A 21,017-nucleotide genomic window follows, 5' to 3' on the forward strand; every position below is an offset into this window, starting at 1 on the left:
GGCACCCGGCTGTGACTGGTTGCAAGTGGCTACAGAAGAAGTTAGGCAGTGGCACAACAGCAGGGGCGTGGGAGGTCTGGCTGCGGCAGTCCTAATGTAAGTGAGCGTGCGATGCGTGGGGTAGCTCCAGCCCCACACCCGGTGCCCTCGCTCGATATTTACACCTGTGCCTCATCCCACCTCATACAACCAGACAGTGGGCCAGGCTTAACTAGAGTTGATTTGGGGGTAGGACCTGTATTAGGAGCAGGCGTAAACAGAGGGCTTGGGCTTGTTTCCAGCATAGGTTGTATTTGGGGAAAACAGGGTGCTTCTCCTCCTCACCGCCGTACAGCACCTGTCATACCGCTGAGCACTTGGGAGACTCTGTTCCTCTCTCTTGCGTCCTGTTTGAAAAAAGCAAGGCTAGAAATGGCACCTTTCTGGCTTCTTCCTTTTTCTAGCTTTTGTCAAAGGTCTCCAGGAATGTTGTGTGGAATTGTAAGACGGAGGGGTCAAAGATTTTGACGGATTGAGTTTCTTCCCCTCCTTAGAAGCAGCAGTTGTCCTTCCACCTCTTTGCAATGAATGGTTCAGGATGATCACAGGATTCTACGCTCCTGACTGCACAGACAGAACAGCAATACAAAGCTTGGCTTTACCTTCCCATTCCCTATACAGGCCACCAGCGTTTCTCCTTGTGCGTAAAATACAACTGATAAGAAATCACACGTGCCCATTATCATTTTAACCTGGATACCTACCAGCTGTGTAAATTCCATCGTGACTCTGAACTCTCCCATCTGATATAAAACTCCCCCAAACCAGAGCAGGTCTGTTCTCCAATGGTCCCCTTAGATCTTTCATCCCTTGATGTTCCTGCAGTGCCCTCTGCCCATGGGCAGATCTTCAGAATCAGTTCAGGATTCCAAGCTGTGGAGTGTCTAAGGTTTCCTCATCCTATGTACCCTCTCGGCTAAAGTGGTGAATGACAATAGGGGGGTCGATCCTAACCAGGGTTGTTTTCTTTGTCCACCAGGACCAACACCTACACCCACGAAGCCCAGTACACCAGGTAATTCTGCCCCTCAACTTTATTTTAATGACAACGCTTGAAGGACATTCCGGAAACCTAGCATTGTCCCCATGATGAGCATAATAGGTGGAGATTAGAGGTCCACAGGATGTTCCCAAGCCCTTGGTGTTCCCTTGCTAAGAACACACACACTCCATCCGCTAAGGGATGAATGATAATAGGAGGGTTGATCGTAACCAGAGTTGTTTTCTTTGTTCACCAGAACCAACACCTACACCCACGGAGCCCAGTACACCAGGTAATTCTGCCCCTCAACTTTATTTTAATGACAACACTTGAACGACATTCCTGAGACCTAACAGTGTCCCCGTGATGGGCATAATAGGTGGAGATTAGAGGTCAACAGGATGTTCCCCAGCCCTTGGGATTCCACTGCTAAGAACACACACACTCCATCTGCTAAGGGATGAATGATAATAGGAGGGTTGATCCTAACCAGGGCTGTTTTCTTTGTCCACCAGGACCAACATCTAAACCCACGGAGCCCAGTACACCAGGTAATTCTGCCCCTCAACTTTATTTTAATGACAACGCTTGAAGGACATTCCAGAAACCTCACAGTATCCCCGTGATGGACATAATAGGTGGAGATTAGAGGTCAAGAGGATGTTCCCCAGCCCTTGGCGTTCCATTGCTAAAACACACACACTCTCCATCTGCTAAGGGATGAATGGCAATAGGAGGGTTGATCCTAACCAGGGTTGTTTTCTTTGTCCACCAGAACCAACACCTAAACCCACGGAGCCCAGTACACCAGGTAATTCTGCCCCTCAACTTTATTTTAATGACCACACTTGAAGGACATTCCGGAAACCTCACAGTATCCCTGTGATGGACATAATAGTTGGAGATTAGAGGTCCACAGGATGTTCCCCAGCCCTTGGTGTTCCATTGCTAAGAACACACATTCCATCCGCTAAGGGATGAATGACAATAGGAGGGTTGGTCGTAACCAGAGTTGTTTTCTTTGTTCACCAGAACCAACACCTACACCCACAGAGCCCAGTACACCAGGTAATTCTGCCCCTCAACTTTATTTTAATGACCACACTTGAAGGACATTCCGGAAACCTCACAGTATCCCTGTGATGGACATAATAGTTGGAGATTAGAGGTCCACAGGATGTTCCCCAGCCCTTGGTGTTCCATTGCTAAGAACACACATTCCATCCGCTAAGGGATGAATGACAATAGGAGGGTTGGTTGTAACCAGAGTTGTTTTCTTTGTTCACCAGAACCAACACCTACACCCACAGAGCCCAGTACACCAGGTAATTCTGCCCCTCAACTTTATTTTAATGACAACGCTTGAAGGACATTCCGGAAACCTAGCATTGTCCCCGTGATGAGCATAATAGGTGGAGATTAGAGGTCCACAGGATATTCTCCAGCCCTTGGTGTTCCATTGCTAAGAACACACACGCTCCATCCGCTAAGGGATGAATGACAATTGATCCTAACCAGGGTTGTTTTCTTTCTCCACCAGAACCAACACCTTCTCCCACAGATCCGACTGTCTCAGGTAACACTGACTGTCAAATTTTGTTGCTTACAATACTTTAGGGATAGTGTTGGTTCCATGCACTACAGGTTTCCAGGAGGAAAAGACATGTAACATGTACCAGGTGTCTATTCCTATGACTGTCCTTTGAAATTGGATTTGCCAGATATCCTGAAAGTCATGTGATTCTTTTAGGAAGAACATGTCCCCAGGAGACCCCCCTTGTTTTCTAGGGATCCCCCAAATACATGGAACTGAGGGGTGGATAAGGTGTTCCTCAATCCATGTTGCTGTTTGGGAGGAATACACCTTCTTGGTCTGCAAAGGGATGAATGACAATGGGAAGGTTGATCCTAACTTAGCTCCTTTCCTTTGCCCACCTGAACCAACACCTTCTCCCATTGACCCAACTGCCTCGTGGGAAGACCAGGCAAGAAGCAACCTGTTCTTTTCTGCCTGATGTCTGTCTCTTTGGCTTCTCTGTGAGTTGGCCCTTGCCAATAGTCTTGGAATCCATGTGGTTTCTTGGGGAAGATTATGTCCCCAGGAGGTCACCTTTTCTGCAGTTGTGGGGCAAATGGGCAGAGGTTAGGGGTGATAAGGTGGTCTTCATTCCATGTTGCTCCTTTGCTATTATCTCACTCTCCCTGGACCCATTTCTTTGTCCACCAAAATCAACCACTCCCATAAAGACACCTGTCCGAAGTGTCACTGGCCCTCTTTAGAAGACCAGTCATGAGACAACATGTTCTCTCCTACCTGGTTTCTACCTGTCTGGTTTTTCTTTGGGGTGGCACTTGCCAATCACCCTGAAGGTCGTGTGGTTCCTTGAAGAAGGCAATGTCCCAGGAGACCAGCCTTTGTCCAAGCTTGGGTCAAATAGGTGGAGGTCGGGGTGCATAAGTTATTCCTCAGTCCATGTGCTCTCTTACTATGAACAGGCTCCTTCCCTCTGCGAAGATGATGAGGGACATTATAACGATTGATTATAACTTGGCTTCTTTTCTTGGTCTGCCAGATTTGACCTCTACTACTAGGAAGACTCCAGTCGTAGGTAAGATTTGCTGTCCAATTGGCATCAATTTTTGAGGAATCCTGTGGCCTCAATCCCGTTGCAAGTTTCCAGCAGGAAACAATGAGGCAGGAAGTAGATGGCTGCCCATCTGAAAAGTATGACTCCGGGTGGCTAACAACAACCTAAAATTTAAAATAAGATTAAACAGAAATAAGTCATCCGGCCTGGGAAAACCAAGTCTCAACCACGTACAATTTTATTCTGCCTGCTCATCAACTCTTCCTCTTCCAAGTAGGTTGATGTGGGTCTCTAGGAAAGTAGCCTCAGGTCTGTTGAAAGATCCCTAGAATAACAGAACAACCAAGTTGGGAGGGACCTGGGAGATCATCTAGTCTAACCCCCCTGTTCAAGCAGGGACCCTTTATCATTTCAGATGAATAGTTGTCCAATCTCTCCTTTAAAAAATCTGCAGCATTGGAGCACCCACAACTTCAGGAAGCAAACCACCCCACCAATGCATTGTCCTCCCTGTCAGGAAGTTTCTTCTGACCTGGATGAGTTTCCATCCGTTGCTTCTTGTTCTGCCTGGAGAATAGCTTGACACCCTCCCCCCTCTTCTTTGGGGCAGCCCCTCAGACATGGAAACACTGCTGTGATGTCACCCCTAGTCCTTCTTTTCACCAGGCCAGCCATGCTCAGTTCCTGCAACGGTTTTACTTCTGCTCCCTTGACCCCGCAACATCCAGGGTGGCTGTACTACTTCTGCCCCTGCTATTTCTTTCTTTCTTTCTTTCTTTCTTTCTTTCTTTCTTTCTTTCTTTCTTCCTTCCTTCCTTCCTTCCTTCCTTCCTTCCTTCCTTCCTTCCTTCCTTCCTTCCTTCCTTCGTTTATCTTGTGTGCTGCCCTCCCCTGCACCCCCAGTCCCTCCCATGGCCCAATCAAACAATGTCCCAACTGGAGACATTCTTCCACACACTCCCCTCCAGGGGCAGGGTGACTTGTCCTTGACTTTTAAGAAAGAATGTTGTTGAGTTTAATCTTCTACCCCACTGTGAAGTCCCCCCTCCCAAATTCCCAGGCACTGAATGTGGCAGCCTCAAAGCTTCTAAGTAAAACAGGGCTTCCAAGACTGACAGTTACCTTTTCGAGGGGAAACACACCTTTGGGACAATCATGTCCTGGATGACGGACAATCGTGTGGCATCTTGGCTGGCCAGGCTGCTTTGGGAAGGGACCTCTCACCAAATAATACTTTGTTTCATCTCCCCGCCCAGCCCCGTCTATCTGCACTGCCTCAGGAGATCCCCATTACACCACCTTTGACGGCCGTGTCCACCATTTCATGGGCAACTGCACCTACACCTTGGCTAAACTCTGCACCAATTCCACCAAGGGCCTAGAGGCCTTTGATGTGTCCACCACCAATGAGCACCGGGGCTCCAACCTGGCCGTGTCTTACGTCAACTCAGTGCATGTGGCCGTGTACGGAAGCCGAGTGTCCTTGCTGAAGAACAGGAAGGTTAATGTAAGCAGATCCACCTTCTGGGGGCTGCTGGGTGACCCAGTCTTTCCAGAAAGTCCCAGCTCGTCTGTGGGATCAAACTGAGAACCCCAAAAGCAATCACAAAGGCCGACTGCAGGCATTACGTATTCCCCGTGATCTGGAGAGATTCGCTCCAGAAGATAACGAGAGGGGCTCGTCTAGGCAAAACGATATGTTCATATTTATACATTTCAGGAAAGCCCGGAGAAAATGATAGTTGGTCCTTGGGGCTCTCTGAACTTGGTTCTTGCTCTCGTTTCATGACCCAGGAACGTCATCAGTGCTAGAAGGGAATGGGGTTTGGGGAGAGAAGGGGGGAGGGGGAGGAATAATTGTGGGGTCCTTGGGGCTCTCTGAGCTTGGTTATTTTCATGCAGATATTTCACGACCCAACTAGGGAACGTCATCAGTGCTAGAAGGAGGGTGGATGGTTAATTTTTTTTAAGCTCAGCTGCTATGTGTTTTCATTTTACGTTACAGGCAGTCCTTGTCTTACAGCCATTCACATAGTGACAGTTTAAAGTTACAACAGCACTGAAAAAAGTGACCTAGGACTGATTTTCACACTTACGACCATTGTAGCATCCCCGTGGTCACCTGATCAAAACTCAAATGCTTGGCAACTGACTCACTTTTATGGCGGTTGCTGTGTCCCGGGGTTAAACATGGTCCCCTTTTGCGACCTCCTGACTAGCAGAGTCCATGGGGAAACCAGATTCACTTAATGACCTACTCCTAACTCTTAAGTTAGTGATTCCTAAGTGATTGGCTTCACAACTGTGCAGAGAAAGGATGTAAAATGGGGCAAAACTCCCTTAACAAATGTCTCACTTAGCAACAGAAATATTGGGCTCAATAGTGGTCCTATGCCGAGGACTGCCTGTATGTATGCGTTTGGTAAGGCACCTATGTAAAAGGGGGCTCTCTTTAACCTCCCTCCAACAGAGAGCGGCATAGAAGGCCTGGTGGGATTCTGGTTGGGAGAAAGAGCCACGTCTTAGAAAATAGCGTTGAGAGGATCATCTCCATCAGCTGCCCAGGGCCTGTACTTGGCCTGAGCCCAGCGGGTGGCCGTTTGGGCAGGAGAGACCCAGCCGCGTGCTGGGAAGGGGCTTCAGCCTTTAGGGCAGGGGTTCGGGTCCCAAGGAGCCTTCCTGAGTGCTTGTTCCCACGTGGGGAAAAGCAGTGAGGGGGTTTCCTCAGCTTTTCTCGTTGAGGGTGGTGGCAGGGCGTGACTCTTGTTGGAAATCTTCCCCAGGTCAACAGCACTCGGAAGAACCTGCCGGTGTATGTCGGAGGCAACAGGATCGTGGTGCAGTTGAGTGGCGGCTACGTGATCCTGAAAACAGACTTTGGCCTGAGCGTCCGCTTTGATGGGAACCAGTATGTGGAAGTCGCCGTGCCATCCGAATATCAGGGACAGCTCTGTGGCCTGTGTGGTGAGACATGGGACATTACGTGGGCAAGAGTGGGGCAACCCTTGAAGGAGGATAAGAGTTGGAATCAGTAGGAGCAAAGATTGGTGGTCAGAATTTAACAGAGTTGGAAGGGGCCTTGGAGATCATCTAGTCCAGCCCCCTGCTCAAACAGGAGACTCTCTACCGTTCCAGACCAGTGGCTGTCCAGTCTCTTCTTAAAAACCTCCAGCGATGGAGCAGCCACAACTTCCATTCTACTGTTCTAATTGTCGTGAAATTCCTCCTAGGTTGATTCTCTCCTTGATTAGTTTTGGTTTCTGGTCTACAGCTCTTTGCTGACCAGGCGAGGATGGGACCCTCCCTTTAAAACAGGATGTTAAATGTAGATCAGATAAAGAAATGGGGCGCCAGGGATAAATGTTTTCTCTTTCCCACCCTCCAAAGGTAATTTCAATGGGGATCCAGGAGATGACAACCTAAAGCCTGATGGACAACCTGCAGGAGACTCAACTCACCTCGGAAACAGCTGGCTTGTCCCAGACAACAGTGGCGTGTATGTTCTGTTGGCATAGACTTAGCTGAGTGTCCGGCTCCAAAAATCAAGAAAAGCATGTTGTGGTTCTTCGAAGCAAATGTCTTTATTGTTCCTCGCCTAAAGACAGAATCTTGCCAAACTAAAGCAAGCTACCACCCTTATAAAGCAAAGGCTCTGGGAATGGTTAGGGAGGAGCCATCTTCCCACTCTTTCTCCCACACAAACGGCGTGAACTGAGTTGTCTCTGTTCCTCCCTTCCCTCCCTTCCTCTTGGGAATCCAGACTATATTCCATCACACTGAGGCACGTTTTGCGGAGGGAATGGCGCAAAGATCTCCGGTGATGGGAGTCTCTTAGCTCTACAAGCGCCTTCCTCATAAGTGGTGCTCCTCGTGTTCAAAGAGTTCTGAGAGGTCCTTGATGCTGAGCTTGGTTGCACTGGTGGGGGTGCCGGGCTGCTGCCGTGGGTGGAATGCAGCATTGCAGGCAAACTCTGCATTCCTACGGCCAGCAGTTCAAGCTTGACTGGCTCAAGGTTGCCTCAGCCTTCCTTTCTTCCAAGGTGGATCCAATGAAGGCCCACCTCGTTTTTGTTTGGGGCAAGAGGCTGACTCTGTAGACCGCTTAGAGAGGGCGTAAAGCACTGTGAAGCGGTATATAAATCTGCATGCTATTGCTATTGCTATGATGCACAGAGCTTGCACTGATGATGCTCCCTAGTTTGGGCAATGGAATATCTGCAAGAAAATAATTAAGCTCAGAGAGCACCAAAGACCCTTCATTTCAGCCCTGAGCTATGAATATTCTCCTTTATTATTTATTTGTTTGTTTGTTTGTTTAGTTATTTATTCCCTGCCTTTGTTTTGGTATAAATAACTCGAGACAGTGAATATCTCCACCACACCTTCCTCCTAACCCTGACCCTAACCGCTCTTGGGTGAGGAGATTTCCAGATGAGGGACCGTCACTTGGTCGGCCCCTCCAGGGGTCGAATGCTGCTTCCCATCGTGCCTCTTCATCTTTCGTGGGGGAGGGGGGCCTACTCAGTGTCCCCCCCAATAAGGATGGTTGGAAGCCACAGGAGACCCTAGTGGGATTGTCTTGAGCCATATCTCCCCTCCAACAGATGTTCCGGCCCATCAGAATCATGTGACCCAAAGCTGGAGGAGGAAATTCGGAGGAATTCCGCTTGCCGCCTGATCACAGATCCAACAGGTAAAGCTCTCTGGTGGGACAGAACGGCTCCAAAGTGGACCTGCTGTCTCTCGAATTGGGAGCTCGCACCGCCTTCAAAAGCGCAAGCCGGGCGTGTTAAGATGAGAGGGCAGATTTGCAACACTGCACCCTAGACAGGCCCCTTGACCAGGGCTAATGCTTGGGGGCAGGAGCTTTGCAGGGTGTGTCTCCCCCAGTTTCAGCCCAGGGGTCCAAGCTGAGACAAAGGCACCCGTGAGGGGCTTCGGCTGGGAGAACCCCTCGAGGAAGCCAGGATCCTGCCTTTGTCTGTTTAGCCTCCGGAGGGCCCCTGGCCATGCTGACTCCCTCTTCCCCTTTTGCCCAGGGCCCTTCAGGCAGTGCCATGCGGTGGTGGACCCAACCCATTTCCTGGAGAACTGCATTTATGACGTGTGCCTCACCCAAGGACAGCAGACCTCCGTGTGCCACGGGCTCCAAGCCTACGCTGCCTCCTGTGCCAATGCTGGGCAGTGCGTGGAATGGCGGAACTCCACCCTCTGTCGTAAGTGCTGCGCTTGGGGACGGGGGGAGTGAGGGGAGCCTTGGCAGGGAGGATCGGAAGGGATCTGGGACCGGCTCAGGAGAACCAAAGGGTTAGAGTTGGACACCCAGGGGGCTGTGAGGGGGGGGCCAAAAGAGCAAGACTCCTTTCTTTATTTCTTCCTTCCTTCCTTCTTTCTCTTTCTTTCTTTCTTTTCTTTTATTTCCCTCCCTCCCACTCTTCTTTCATGTCCTTTCCTTCCTTCCTTCTTTTTCTTTCTTTCTTTCCTTCCTCCCTTTCTCCTTCTACTCCTTTCATATTCTCTCCTTCTTTCCTTCCTTCCCTCACTTCCTCCTTCCTTCCCTCACTTCCTCCTTCCTCTTACATCGTTTCCTTGCTTCTTTTTTTCATTAAATATTCTATTTTTTAATATAATAATTCCATCTTCAATTGAACATTATGTCATCTGGATATACTTTTTTGTAAAATAATAATCAAATTTTACAGCATTATTCAGTACATTATTAAGTCTACAATATTAAAATAACATTCAACATACTAATCATATTTGCTTCTCTCTCTTAACATATCTTCTTTATTACACTAATCTTTTATTTCCCTGTTTCTAACTTCCATTTTTGTTATTTAATCATTGATAAAATAAATCCCATGTCATATAATATTCAGTTTGCTCTTTCTCCTTAATTGCAAGCATTCGTCTATTCACTTCTGCATGCTCTAAATATTTTCCTGATCACATTCTCATCAGTGGGTATTTCTTCGCTTTTCCAGTTTGTGTGCAAATACAGTTCTAGCTGCAGTCAATACATGAGTAATGTGTATTTCCCTTACTATATTTTTCGGGTAAAATCCCCTCTCCTTGCTTCTTTCCTTCTTCCTTCCTTCCTGACATCCATCCATCCATCCTGTGGATGGATAATTTATTGATTTATGTCTTGTACGACTTTAGACCAGGGATCGCCAACCTTGGCAACTTTAAGCCTGGTGGATTTCAATTCCCAGAATTCCCCAGCCAGCAAAGCTATGCAAAGTTGGCTGGGGAATTCTGGGAGTTGAAGTCCGCCAGACTTAAAGTTGCCAAGGTTGGAGACCCCTGCTTTAGACAATGGACACAACACAAGCAGGAGTTCTGAGTATAGAAGACCCCACCCCTGGGTGTGGGGTTCCTCCCCCACCCCCACCCTGAGAGACAAACTTGATATTGTCCTGGAATGGGGGTGGGGGGTGGGGGTTCCTTCTGAAGTGAGAGTCTGGGTCTGAGCCTCCATCTGGACCCTCACAGCCTCCCTGGGCCAGGACTTCTAGCGCATGGCACCAGCCCTTGCACCCAGACTCTATCCCTGGGTGTAGCCCCCACTCCCAGCTGGGGGGCACTCTCCCCCAATGGTTTCGTGTGAGCTTCTGAAGTCTTGGGGCACCCCCAATGGCCCAACCTCCCCGCTCTTGCCACCTCCGACTGGGTGAAGCTGCTCAGTTTCCCTCTGGGCCCTTCCAGGGCACCTCTTGGCTCCTGCTGGCTGTCCTTCCTCCTCTTTACACCTTTTCCTCCTCATCGTCTTCCTCTTCTTCTTTTTCCCACTCTCCCTTCTTCTCCTCCTCCTCCCTTTTCCTTCTCCTTTCTCCTCTTCATAGCCCAGGCAACAGGCAGCCAGCTCCTCTCTAGGCCCTCATGGCCCCCTTGGCTAGAGCTGTATGAAAAGTTGCGTTGGTGTGAGAGACGCGGCCTCTCCCGTGACTGGGGTCTCTTCCCTTCCAGCCATCTCCTGCCCTGTCAACAGCCACTACAGCAGCTGTGGGACTGCCTGCCCTTCCAGCTGTGTTAAGCCCCGAGGGCTCCCCTCGTGCAGCCCCCTCCCCGTAGACGGATGCTTCTGCAACGAAGGGTTCGTCCTGAGTGGAGACATGTGTGTGCCGGAGAGGGACTGCGGCTGTGTGGATGACCAGGACAACTACTACCAGGTGGGTGTTTCTCCTCTGGAGTGGGAAGCTGGTGGGGACACGGTCTGGCCTGGCTTCCCCACTCCCTGCATCTGTGCTACAGGCCTTCTCAGCAAAGGGACCCTACTCTACCTCTAGATGCTGTACTCTATACACCACATGACCAGGGGTGGGATTCAATTTTTTTAACAACCAGTTCTGTAGGCGTGGCTTAGTTGGTGGGCTTGGCTTGGTGGTCATGTTATTGGCTGGGCGTGGCCAACTCCACATTGCTCACATCGAGGCACGCATCTCCTCGCCTGGCCTCTCATGACTGTGGGGATGCTGCAATAGTCGTAAGTGTGAAAAATGGTCATAAGTCACTTTTTTCAGTGCCATTGTAACTTTGAATGGTCACTCCACACAAGCAAAGTACCAGCAAAGGAGGGGAAAAAAACTCCAGAGATGTTCTTGAGACAGGAAGTCTAGTCCTGTCAAGAATGGAATAAGGGTTAACGGAGAGGCAGTTTCTACAAGCAACACCAGAATGTTTCCTTCCTACCTTCCTTACAGGATTATCCCAGTAATTTCTTCTAACAATCGGTTCTCCGAACTGCTTAGAATGTTAGCAACCGTTTCTAGCGAATAGGTGCGAACTGGTAGAATCCCACCCCTGCACATGACGTATTAGTACAGCTTTGTAAATCCTTAGTAAGGCCACACCTGGAATCCTTGCATCCAGTCTTGGTCACAAAACTAGACAAAGTGCAGAGAAGAGCACCTAAGATGATTAAAGGCCTGGAGACTGAAACTTATGCAGAACGTCCCAAAGGTGTCCTTTTTTTTCCAAGAGGCAACTGGACTTTCTGCTTTTTCTTTGAAGACGTTTCGCTTCTCATTCAAGAAGCTTCTTCAAATGTCTTCAAAGAAAAGGCAGAAAGTCCAGTTGCCCCTTGGAAAAAGCACCTGTGAGACAACCTTTCCTGCATGACTGAGAATCCCCATAGATACGAAGAACGGTTGCAGGATTTGGGTCTGGCCAGTCTAGAGAAAAGGACCGGGGGGGGGGACAGGGGAGCATCTTCCAATACTGGGGGCTGCCACAGAGAGGAGGAGGGGGCCCACCGATTTTTCAAGGCAACTGAAGGCAGGACAAGAAGCAACGGAGGGAAGCTAATGTAGGAAGGGAACATGGAGAAGTTACCCAGACCGTATTACCACTAAAAGAAAAACCTTAATTTCAGAAATAAAATCATTAGAAGTTTCTAGGGCTGTGATGGCGAACCTGTGGCACCTGTGCCGCAGGTGACATGCGGAGCCATTTGTGCCGACTTGTGAGCTTCAGGCAAACTTACCTCACTGCGCATGGACGCGCCTCACAGCTGATTTTTGGCAGGTTTGAGGCCTTTTTCGGCCTCCCAGAGGCTTCGGGAAGGCTTCTGCAGGCTTTACAGGCCGAAAACTACGCCTGTTTCATCACTTCCTGTTTTTCCAGAAATACCCAAAGTGATGAAATAGGCCTAGTTTTTGTCCTGCAAAGCCTGCAGAAGCCTTCCTGAAGCCACTGGGAGGCTGAAAAGGGCCTCAAACTAGCTGAAAATCAGCTGTGAGGCGCAGTGCAGGTAAGGAGGTGGGTGGGTAGGGATTGCGCGCACCTGCATAGGGGACATGGGGGGGGCGTGCATTGCTTTCTGGGTGCTGGACACGAGCATGCAAGCACATGCACAATTTTTGGCACAGGAGCCCCAAAAGGTTAGCCGCCACTGTTCTAGGAAAAGATAAACTGCAGCTAAGTACTACTTAAATTACAGGAAACCGCAGCTCCAAACATATTGAAAATAAGAAACCATTTCAAAGTCAGCACCAAACTGCAGCACCAAGCATATTAAAATAGAAAGCCATTTAAGAGTCAGCATTAGAATAGAGAACCATTAAAAAATCCCTATAGAAGCAGGTGGCCCAAGAGGGAAAACAAAATAGAGTAATGAAAACATTCCAATTTAGTAAAAGGAGAAACGGGAAATGCAGGTGCCGGAGTGAAAGACGGCCACAAGGACAAGCTGGAAGCAAACAGGACGGTGCTAAAGATAGATGACAAACCCAAATAGCCGCTTTTTGAAACACACGTGGGACAAATAGGAGATTAAATTATAAACAGAGTTGAACACCGGCACAAGCACTTCCTTGCCGGCCCTCCGGACAGGGGAATCGCAAAGAGCAGAACAGGAACGGAGCCATTAAGCCCAGGAGCGGCACAAAGCTACGGGAATCAGAATTCAAAGGGGAAAAGGGTATGAAATCATCCAGTTACTCACCGTTTAGACCAGGGGTGTCCAACCTTGGCAACTTTAAGACTTGTGGACTTCAACTCCCAGAATTCCTCAGCCAGCAAAGCTGGCTGAGGAATTCTGGGAGTTGAAGTCCACAAGTCTTAAAGTTGCCAAGGTTGGACACCCCTGGTTTAGATGCTTAGCCAGGAACAGGCGTCCTTGCTGCGGCTCGTGCAGCTTGTACCCCTTCCTGCAGCAATAAAGGAGGCCTCACTTTCAGCAGCTGTTCCCTTTAAATTATTGCGCGGCGCCAGCAATGCTTCCCAGCAGGCAATTCGAACCCAGCCCAGGAAGTTTCACTTAAAATCCAACAATAATCCGGGAGAGAAGCAACCTGGAACTAAGGAGAAACTTTCTAACGGGGAGAACAATGAATTGGTGGAACTGCTTGTCACCAGAAGTAGTGGGAGCTCCATCAATGGAGATTTTTTTGTTAGTATTTTAGTATTTATTTGATTTGTCAATCGCATACAAGATACAGGTATAAGTATAAACATAGTTAGGAATACATGAAATAAGAAAAATAAAAGAAACAATAGGACAGGGACGGTAGGCAGGTTGGTGCGCTTATGCACGGCCCCTACAGACCTCTTAGGAAAGGGGTGAGGTCAATAGTAGACAGTCTAAGGTTAAAGTTTTTGGGGTCTGGGGAAGAAACCACAGAGTCAGGTAGAGGATTCCAGACATTGACCACTCCGTGGCTGAAATCGTATTTCCTGCAATCGAGTTTGGTGCGGTTTACCTTGAGTTTGTATCTATTGTTTGCTCTTGTGTTGTTATGGTTGAAGCTGAAGGATTCATTGACCGGTAGGACATCGCAATGTATGATTTTATATACTATATTTAGATTTATATTTTAAGAAGAGGCTGGACAGCCCCTTGTCTGGAATGGTCTAGGCTCTCCTGCAGGAGGCTGGACTAGAAGACCTCCAAGGTCCCTTCCAACTCTATTCGGATAGATCAATATTTGCTATTCAATTTTTTCTTAATTTATCATATATAAAACACGAAGAAAAATGAAAATAAGGGAAGGAAAAAGGAAGAGTGTAGAGTAAAAAGGGGAAAGGAAAAAAAGATAAGATCCACCCTCAACTTTTGGCTTTTACATAATAATACATACAAGCCACTTCTAAAGCAACAAACCTGTTTAGTCAGCAAAAGCCAATATCCAGGTTTCATTTCACATATAATTTAATATATTTTTTTAATAAAATGGTGTACCCTTGGTATCTAACACTACATAAACTGCCAAAAATGTATAAAGGTACTTCAAATGTGTGTTGGAGATGTAAACGTAAGGAAGGAACTTTTCATCCTTTATGTTGGACCTGCAACGAAGCAAAGAAATATGGAGTAGGATTCACATCTTAACACAGAACATTCTTAAAGTGAATATAAAAATAAAACTAGAGACTTTCCTTTTGGGCCTATTGGACAAAGAACTGGGGGCGGGGGGGATGGAATTTTGATTTAATATATGCTGGCAGCAGCAAGGAAACTCCATGCAAAAAGGGGAAGACTGCGTTGATTCCCCCATGGACGGGTGGCTGCAAAACCCCACAGAGTTAGCAGGGACGGCTAAAGTGACTGCTTGGATTGAGGAAAAGAAGGCAGTGTTGTTTATATGTGGAAACCCCTCCTGGGCTTTGTGCTCGAGGGGGGGCCTAAAGCACAGAACCGCCTTTTCAGAACCAATCTCTCTTGTCTCCACGCCTCCCACCTTAGCAATGTGGCAAGCCCGAAACCCTTGTCCCCGTGACCAGAAAGAAAAGGAATATATAATAAGGCTGAATAAAATGGCCACGCGAGGTCAGTTTTGGGCTTGACACCAGCAGAGACTGGAGGGGGCTGAGCCGGGGGAGAGGGGGGAATTAGGCTGCAGCCATCCACACCCTGGAAGGGAGGGAGGAAGCGCCATTTTTTGCTGGGCCTCTGTGATGTCGGTCTTCAAACTTGGCAACTTTAAGACTTGTGGACTTCTGGGAGGTTGAAATCCACAAGTCTTAAAAGGTGCCAAGTTTGGAGGTCCCTGGATTCTGACCTAGGGTTTTCTCCTCTTCTTCTTGGCAGCTCAGCTGGGGGAGACCTGGTTCATTGATGCGTCTTGCCAAGACCGATGCACCTGCAAGCCCAACAACGTCATCAGGTGCGCCCCATGGCAGTGTGGTGCACAGGAGACTTGCGCTGTTCAGGACGGAGTGCTGGGGTGCTACAACAAGGGTGAGTTCAGCACGTTAGACTGGCCGATGTTTCACGCCGGGCAGGATCGAGAATTGACAGAACTGCCGGCCAAATCAGCCTGCCTGGCATTTCAGGGGCACCAAGGAGGCCTTCCAATACAACAAAGCAATTCCTTAGAAGCGTCCGAGAAAGGTGTGGTTTGGTCCTGGCCACACCAGGCAGACTTGGTACATGGAGAGGGGAAAACCAGAGAGATGAACTGAATAGCAGAGTTGGAAGGGACTTTGGAGGTCTTCTAGTCCAGCCCCCTGCTCAAGAAGGAGGCCTTATGTACCATTCCAGGCAAATCTTTGTCCAATCTTAAACGCCTCCCATGATGGAGCCCCCACAACCTCTGGTGGCAAGTTGTTCCACTGATCAATTATTCTCACCATTAGGAAGTTCCTCCTTATTTCTAGGTTGGGTCTCTTCCGTCCATTGTTTCATTTCTTGCCTTCTGAGGCGAGAATAGGTTGCCCCCCCGTTTTGCGGCAACCCCTCAAATATTGGGAGACTGCTGTCATGTCTCCCCTGGTCCTTCTTTTCATCAGAGTAGACCGTTCCCGCAACCGTCCGTTGTACGTTTCAGCCTCCAGTCCCCTAATCTTCGTCGTTGCTCTTCTCTGCCCTCTGGCTAGAGTCTCAGCATCTCCTTTATATCATACCAAAACTGGATGCAAATATTCCCAGCGTGGCCTCACCAAGGCCTTGAAAAGCAGTATTAACAGGTCACCTGATCTTGACTCTCTCCCTCTGTTAATGCAGCCTAGGATCGCATCGGCTTTTTGGGCAGCCACGACCCACGGCTGGCTTCTCATTTAAGTGAGTGCCAAGAAAACCTGGAATTAATTTATGCCCCCTTAAGCTAACCCCAATCCCTCTGCGTCTTGCAGGCCGGGCCTCGTGCCACGTGGTGGGAGATCCCCATTATTACACCTTTGACAAAGTGATGCACACCTTCCTGGGCACCTGCCTGTACACCCTGGTCACTGCTTGTGACACCAGGAGCCTCTGCACCGTCACGCCCTTCAACATCACGGGGAAGAATGAGGACCGGGGCCTACGAGGAGCCACCTACCTCCGGGAGGTCCATGTGGATGTGTACGACCTACGGATCACGCTCCAGAAGGACAAGAAGATTCTGGTACAGAATCTGGGCCCCGGGCTGCCTTCAGACCCCCGGTTTCTTTTGTCCGGGCTTCAGTTTAGCGGAGGGGTCTCCAACCTTGGACACCCCTAGTTTAGGGGCTGACCAGTTCTCCATTTATAGCCATGGTTTGAAGTCTATCCTCGTTCCTAGGGATTTTCCAGGGTTATCCAATCCTTTGGGAAGAGCTGAGTCCAGGTAGTCCTCAACTTACAACCACAATTCAGGCCAACATTTCTGTTGCTAAGCGAGACATTTGTTAAGCGAGCTTTGCCCCGTTTGATAACCTTTCTGGCCACCGTTGTCCAGTGACTCCTTGCCGTTGTTAAAGTTAGTGACAAGGTTGTTAAGTGAATCTTGACTTTGCTGGGAGAAGGTCTCAAAAGGGGATCACACGATCCCAGGGACACTGCAACCATCATAAATAGGAACCAGTTGCCAAGCACCTGAATTTTGATCACATGACCCCGGGGATGCTGCAATGGTTGTAAAGTGTGAAAAATGGCGATAGGCTGCTTTTTTTCAGTGCCGCTGTAACTTTGGTCACTGTTGTGAGTCAAGGGGTTCCGGTCGTTCCGTGGCCCTCCTCCTGGGGTGGGGGGGGCTGCTGCTTCAATCCCAGGCCTGACTCTTCACTCTCCCTCCGCAGCTCAACAAGGTGAGAGCCTACACACCGGTGGAGAGCCGCTCCCAACGGAACTTGGTGACGGTGTCGAACGTTGGCAGTTACATGGTGGTGGAAACCGACTTTGGGCTGCTGGTGAAATACGACGGGAACCAATACTTGGAGATCAGCCTGCCGAGCTCCTACTCCTCTCAGGTGAGTCTCAGGTGGAATGCAGGTGCGAGGCTGGGCTCCCCCAGGGCTCTGCGGCTCCGACTTCTGCTCACTGTGGTTGGAGCTCCTCCTCAGACCGACCGATGGTCTTCGGAGTCACACTGAAGACCTTCTGACCCAGGAAGAGCCGGCCGAGGACTTCTAGGGGATTCCCTTCATTGACCAGTCCTCCGCCAGACGACCACCAGAGACCCTCTGCTTCGGATGAAAAGGGACCCCGTGGAGATATCACCTGGTCCTCATTCGTAACAGTCCCAAGGCTGCTTTCGCCAACTGGTTGTTTTCCTTGAAGTCATTTCGCTTCTCATCCAAGAAGCTTCTTCAGTTCTGTTTGTTTGTTTGTCAAACAAAAAATTACAAATTCAAATGAACAAAATGGAAAGACTTAAAACTAAAAAAAAAAAATTATTATTATATAATAACAAAAAATAAGAAAATAAGAAAAACTGTACTCAGAGTGTGCCTCCCACCAATGAAGCCCCCACTCTAAATACACCCAGTTTCTTGAAGCATCAACGGGCTAAGAGGATGGGTTGGCACAGCGTCTTCAACTGCCCTGGCCCTCTGCGGTCAGCCTATCCCCTTGCACCCCTAGAAGAGACTCCCGGTAGCTCAGGGTTGAACTGCGGGGCCCTGGGGGCTCTCTGGGCTTGGGGGTTTCCTTGCAGACGTTTCATGACCCAACTAGGGAACATCATCAGGGCTAGAAGATGGGGGAGGAATGTGGGATCCTTGGTGCTATCTGAGATTGGTTGGGGGTTTTTTTTTTGCAGACGTTTCATGACCCAACTAGGGAACACGATCAGGGTTCTATCTAATTGGGTAGTGAAGCATCCCATTGTGCTGCATGGAAAGATGGCGCTGCTGTTGATTAGGGTTTGTATTTTGAACCTGCGGCCCCGGGACTCACGTAAGCCCCGCCCTGATCTCCAGGTGCGTGGCCTCTTGTGGGAACTACAATGGCCAAGACGGAGATGAGCTGCTGATGCCCAACGGATCCCAGGCCAAGAACGTTACTCAGTTCGGGAACAGCTGGAAGGTGGATGACCCTGAAGACGCAAGGTGTGTGTTCCAGGGGTGGGAGCCTACCCGCTTTGGACCGGTTCTAGAGAACCGGTGGCGACAATTCTGCGCAGTTTGGAGAACTGGCAAATGGTGCCCCTGGCTGGCCCCGCCTCTCTCTGCTCGCCCCTCCCCTCCCCACCCCGTCACTCCTCAAGGGATTTCGGGCTTTTTTCCCCCTCCCGATGATTTTCACCTCTTCCAACAATCAGCTGTGCCAGGATCCCGCTGGCTGTCTTACTGCTTCGCCCAGGAGCCTCCCTGGGGACCCTGAGGCCAAAAGGGGGACACTTCCGGGGAGCAGAAACGCCCCCCTCCCCCCACGAGGCTTCCCTGAGGCCCAGGAGGCCCAAAAAACGGAGCGCAGGAGGGGGTGCTGTAAAAAAGCCATGCCCAGCCAGTCACATGGACAAGCCCACCTAGCCACGCCCACCTAGCCACGCCCACAGAACCAGTTGTTAAAGGATTTGAACCCCACCCGAGGTGTCCCCCTCCTGGGCTATCATTCATTCATTCATTCATTCGTTCATTCATTCGTTCATTTCTACATCAGTGGCCCCTGACTCCAACTCATAATACAGTTGTAACTCGGTTGTAAAACATTTTGGGGCAGCCGGTTGGGGGTGCCCCCCCTTTCCCGCTTCGTCTCGGGTCCCCTAGCCAATCCCTCCCCTGCCATGCCTGCCTTCCTTGCAGCTGCCTGCCAGACACCCGCCCAGAGCTGGGCCCCCCTTGTGCCCAGGGCGACCTGCCCTCCGTGGAGGAACAGTGCCAGGTTCTGGGATCCAGCGCCTTCGTCCCCTGCCACCCGCTGATAAAGCCAGACCTCTTCATCCAGACCTGCGTCTACGACATGTGCAAGTACGACGGGATGCGTTCCACCCTGTGTGCCGTGGTGCAGGCCTACGTGGACGCCTGCCAGGCCAAGGGAGTGCCCGTCCAGTGGAGGAACAGCACCTTCTGCCGTAAGCAGCGGGGGGGGGCGTCCAGGGAGGAAGCGGGAGGGAGGCGGAAGAGGAAAGGCGGGCAGAGGTGGGCAGAGGGTTGCCTGGGCCGTGTGCCAGGGAGGGAGAAGTGGCAGCAACGTGCCTGGCCTGGCAAGCGCTCTTCCGCAGCAGCGGCTCCATCTCCTGGGCCTGGCATAGCCACCCCCACACCAGCCACACCAGCAGGGGAGGCCTGCAGTGGGCCCCGTCGGCCAGGGGGGTTCGGCTGGAGAGAGAGAGAGTGTGTGTGTGTGGCCTTCTCTGCTGTGGCTCCGCCCTCTGGAATATCTTGCACCCGGAGGTGAGATCGGATCCCACCCGCCTGACCGAGCTCCGCCAGGGGGCCCAATGGGGGAGCTTCATACTGCGGGTGGTGGGCTAAGTAAGAGTTAGCCCTCCTCCCCTCGACTTACCACACCTTCCTTTAGTGACCGCTAGAAGTTAGAACAACACTGAAAAAAGTGACATGGCTGTTTTTCACACTTATGACCGTTGCATTATCTCACCTGATCAAAATTCAGGCGTTTGGCAAGTGACTCATAGTTAAGACGGTTGCAGTGTCCCGGGGTCGTGTGGTTCCCTTTTGCGACCTTCTGGCGAGTAAAATCCATGGGGAAGCCCGATTGGCTTAATGGCCGTGTAACTGCCTTAACAACTGCAGTGATTCACTTAGCAACCGTGGCAAAAAAACGGTTGCAAAACGGGGCAAAACTCCCTGAACGACTGGCTCACTTAGTGGTGGAAGTTTTGGGCTCCGTCATCTCTGGGGGCTTTTAAGAGGAGGCTGGACAGCCACCTGTCTGGAATTGGACAGGTGTAGGATCCCCCGCCTGAGCGGTGGGGGGGGGTTGGGCTAGAAGACCTCCGCGGTCCCTTCCAGCTCGACTGAGTGCATGTTTGTGTTCGGTGACTTGAACGGGTGTTGTAAGCTGGCCGGAGTCGCTTAGAGACGAGGGCCCAGCGAAGAAACCCCCCCCCGTAAGAAAGGAAAGCCTGGCTAACCGGCCCCTCCCTCTTTCCTCCCCTCCAGCGCTGCCCTGCCCGCCCAACAGCTTCTACTCCCCCTGCGCCCCTCCCTGCCCGCCCACCTGCAGCAACATCTTCGCGGGGGAGCTGTGCGAGAAGCCCCCCGGCGGGGAGTGCCTGGAGGGCTGCGTCTGCCAGCAGGGCTTCGTGCTCAGCGACAGCCAGTGCGTGCCCCTCGGCCAGTGCGGCTGCCAGGACAAGGACGGCCGGTACCACAAGGCAAGTGGGGGCCCCTCCTGCCTGCAGGGGAACAGGGCCCCATCTCTGGCCCCAGCTGCCCGGCCTTGGGGCGGCGAGCCACGGCGGGGCCCGGCAGCAGCCCCGCAAGGCCGCGGAGGGGGGGTTTCCCTCGGGGCCCGGGGCCCTTCCCTAAGCCCAGGCCGTGCTCCTTTCGGCAGATCGGGGAGAGCTGGCTCACCCCCCACTGCAGCCAGAAGTGCCGCTGTCGCAGGGGTGGCGCCATCAAGTGCCAGGACTTCGGCTGTGAGCCCGGGGAAATCTGCCAGAGCAAGGAGGACGGGAAGCTGCACTGCAAACCCACAGGTACCGCTCAGGGACGCTGGCTGTGGGGAAGGGGGGTGATGGAGCCTTTGGGGGTGGGGGAGGCAGCCGGGGTTCAGCTGGGAAAGACCCAGGCAGGCCAGTGAAGGAGAAGACGCGTAGCCG

The 21,017-nt window shown here is 50.8% G+C and overlaps 1 protein-coding gene across 1 annotated transcript in view; it reads left to right on the top strand.

Moving 5' to 3' along the window:
• Positions 1-21,017, top strand: part of LOC113450940 (IgGFc-binding protein-like) — a 74,550-nt gene that overhangs the window by 45,633 nt on the left and 7,900 nt on the right. The window contains 16 exon segments of the mRNA XM_087933798.1: positions 2,562-2,597; positions 3,595-3,630; positions 4,866-5,116; positions 6,393-6,573; positions 6,997-7,105; positions 8,214-8,302; positions 8,649-8,825; positions 10,582-10,784; positions 15,148-15,292; positions 16,186-16,436; positions 17,089-17,259; positions 17,455-17,522; positions 18,211-18,339; positions 19,036-19,304; positions 20,356-20,570; positions 20,750-20,894. Of these exon segments, the coding sequence (XP_087789924.1) occupies positions 2,562-2,597; positions 3,595-3,630; positions 4,866-5,116; positions 6,393-6,573; positions 6,997-7,105; positions 8,214-8,302; positions 8,649-8,825; positions 10,582-10,784; positions 15,148-15,292; positions 16,186-16,436; positions 17,089-17,259; positions 17,455-17,522; positions 18,211-18,339; positions 19,036-19,304; positions 20,356-20,570; positions 20,750-20,894 (2,475 nt within the window).

Source organism: Pseudonaja textilis, chromosome 4 (assembly GCF_049901715.1).
Source record: "Pseudonaja textilis isolate UNSWEBS1 chromosome 4, rPseTex1.2, whole genome shotgun sequence".
Classification (NCBI taxonomy): Eukaryota; Metazoa; Chordata; class Lepidosauria; order Squamata; family Elapidae; genus Pseudonaja; species Pseudonaja textilis.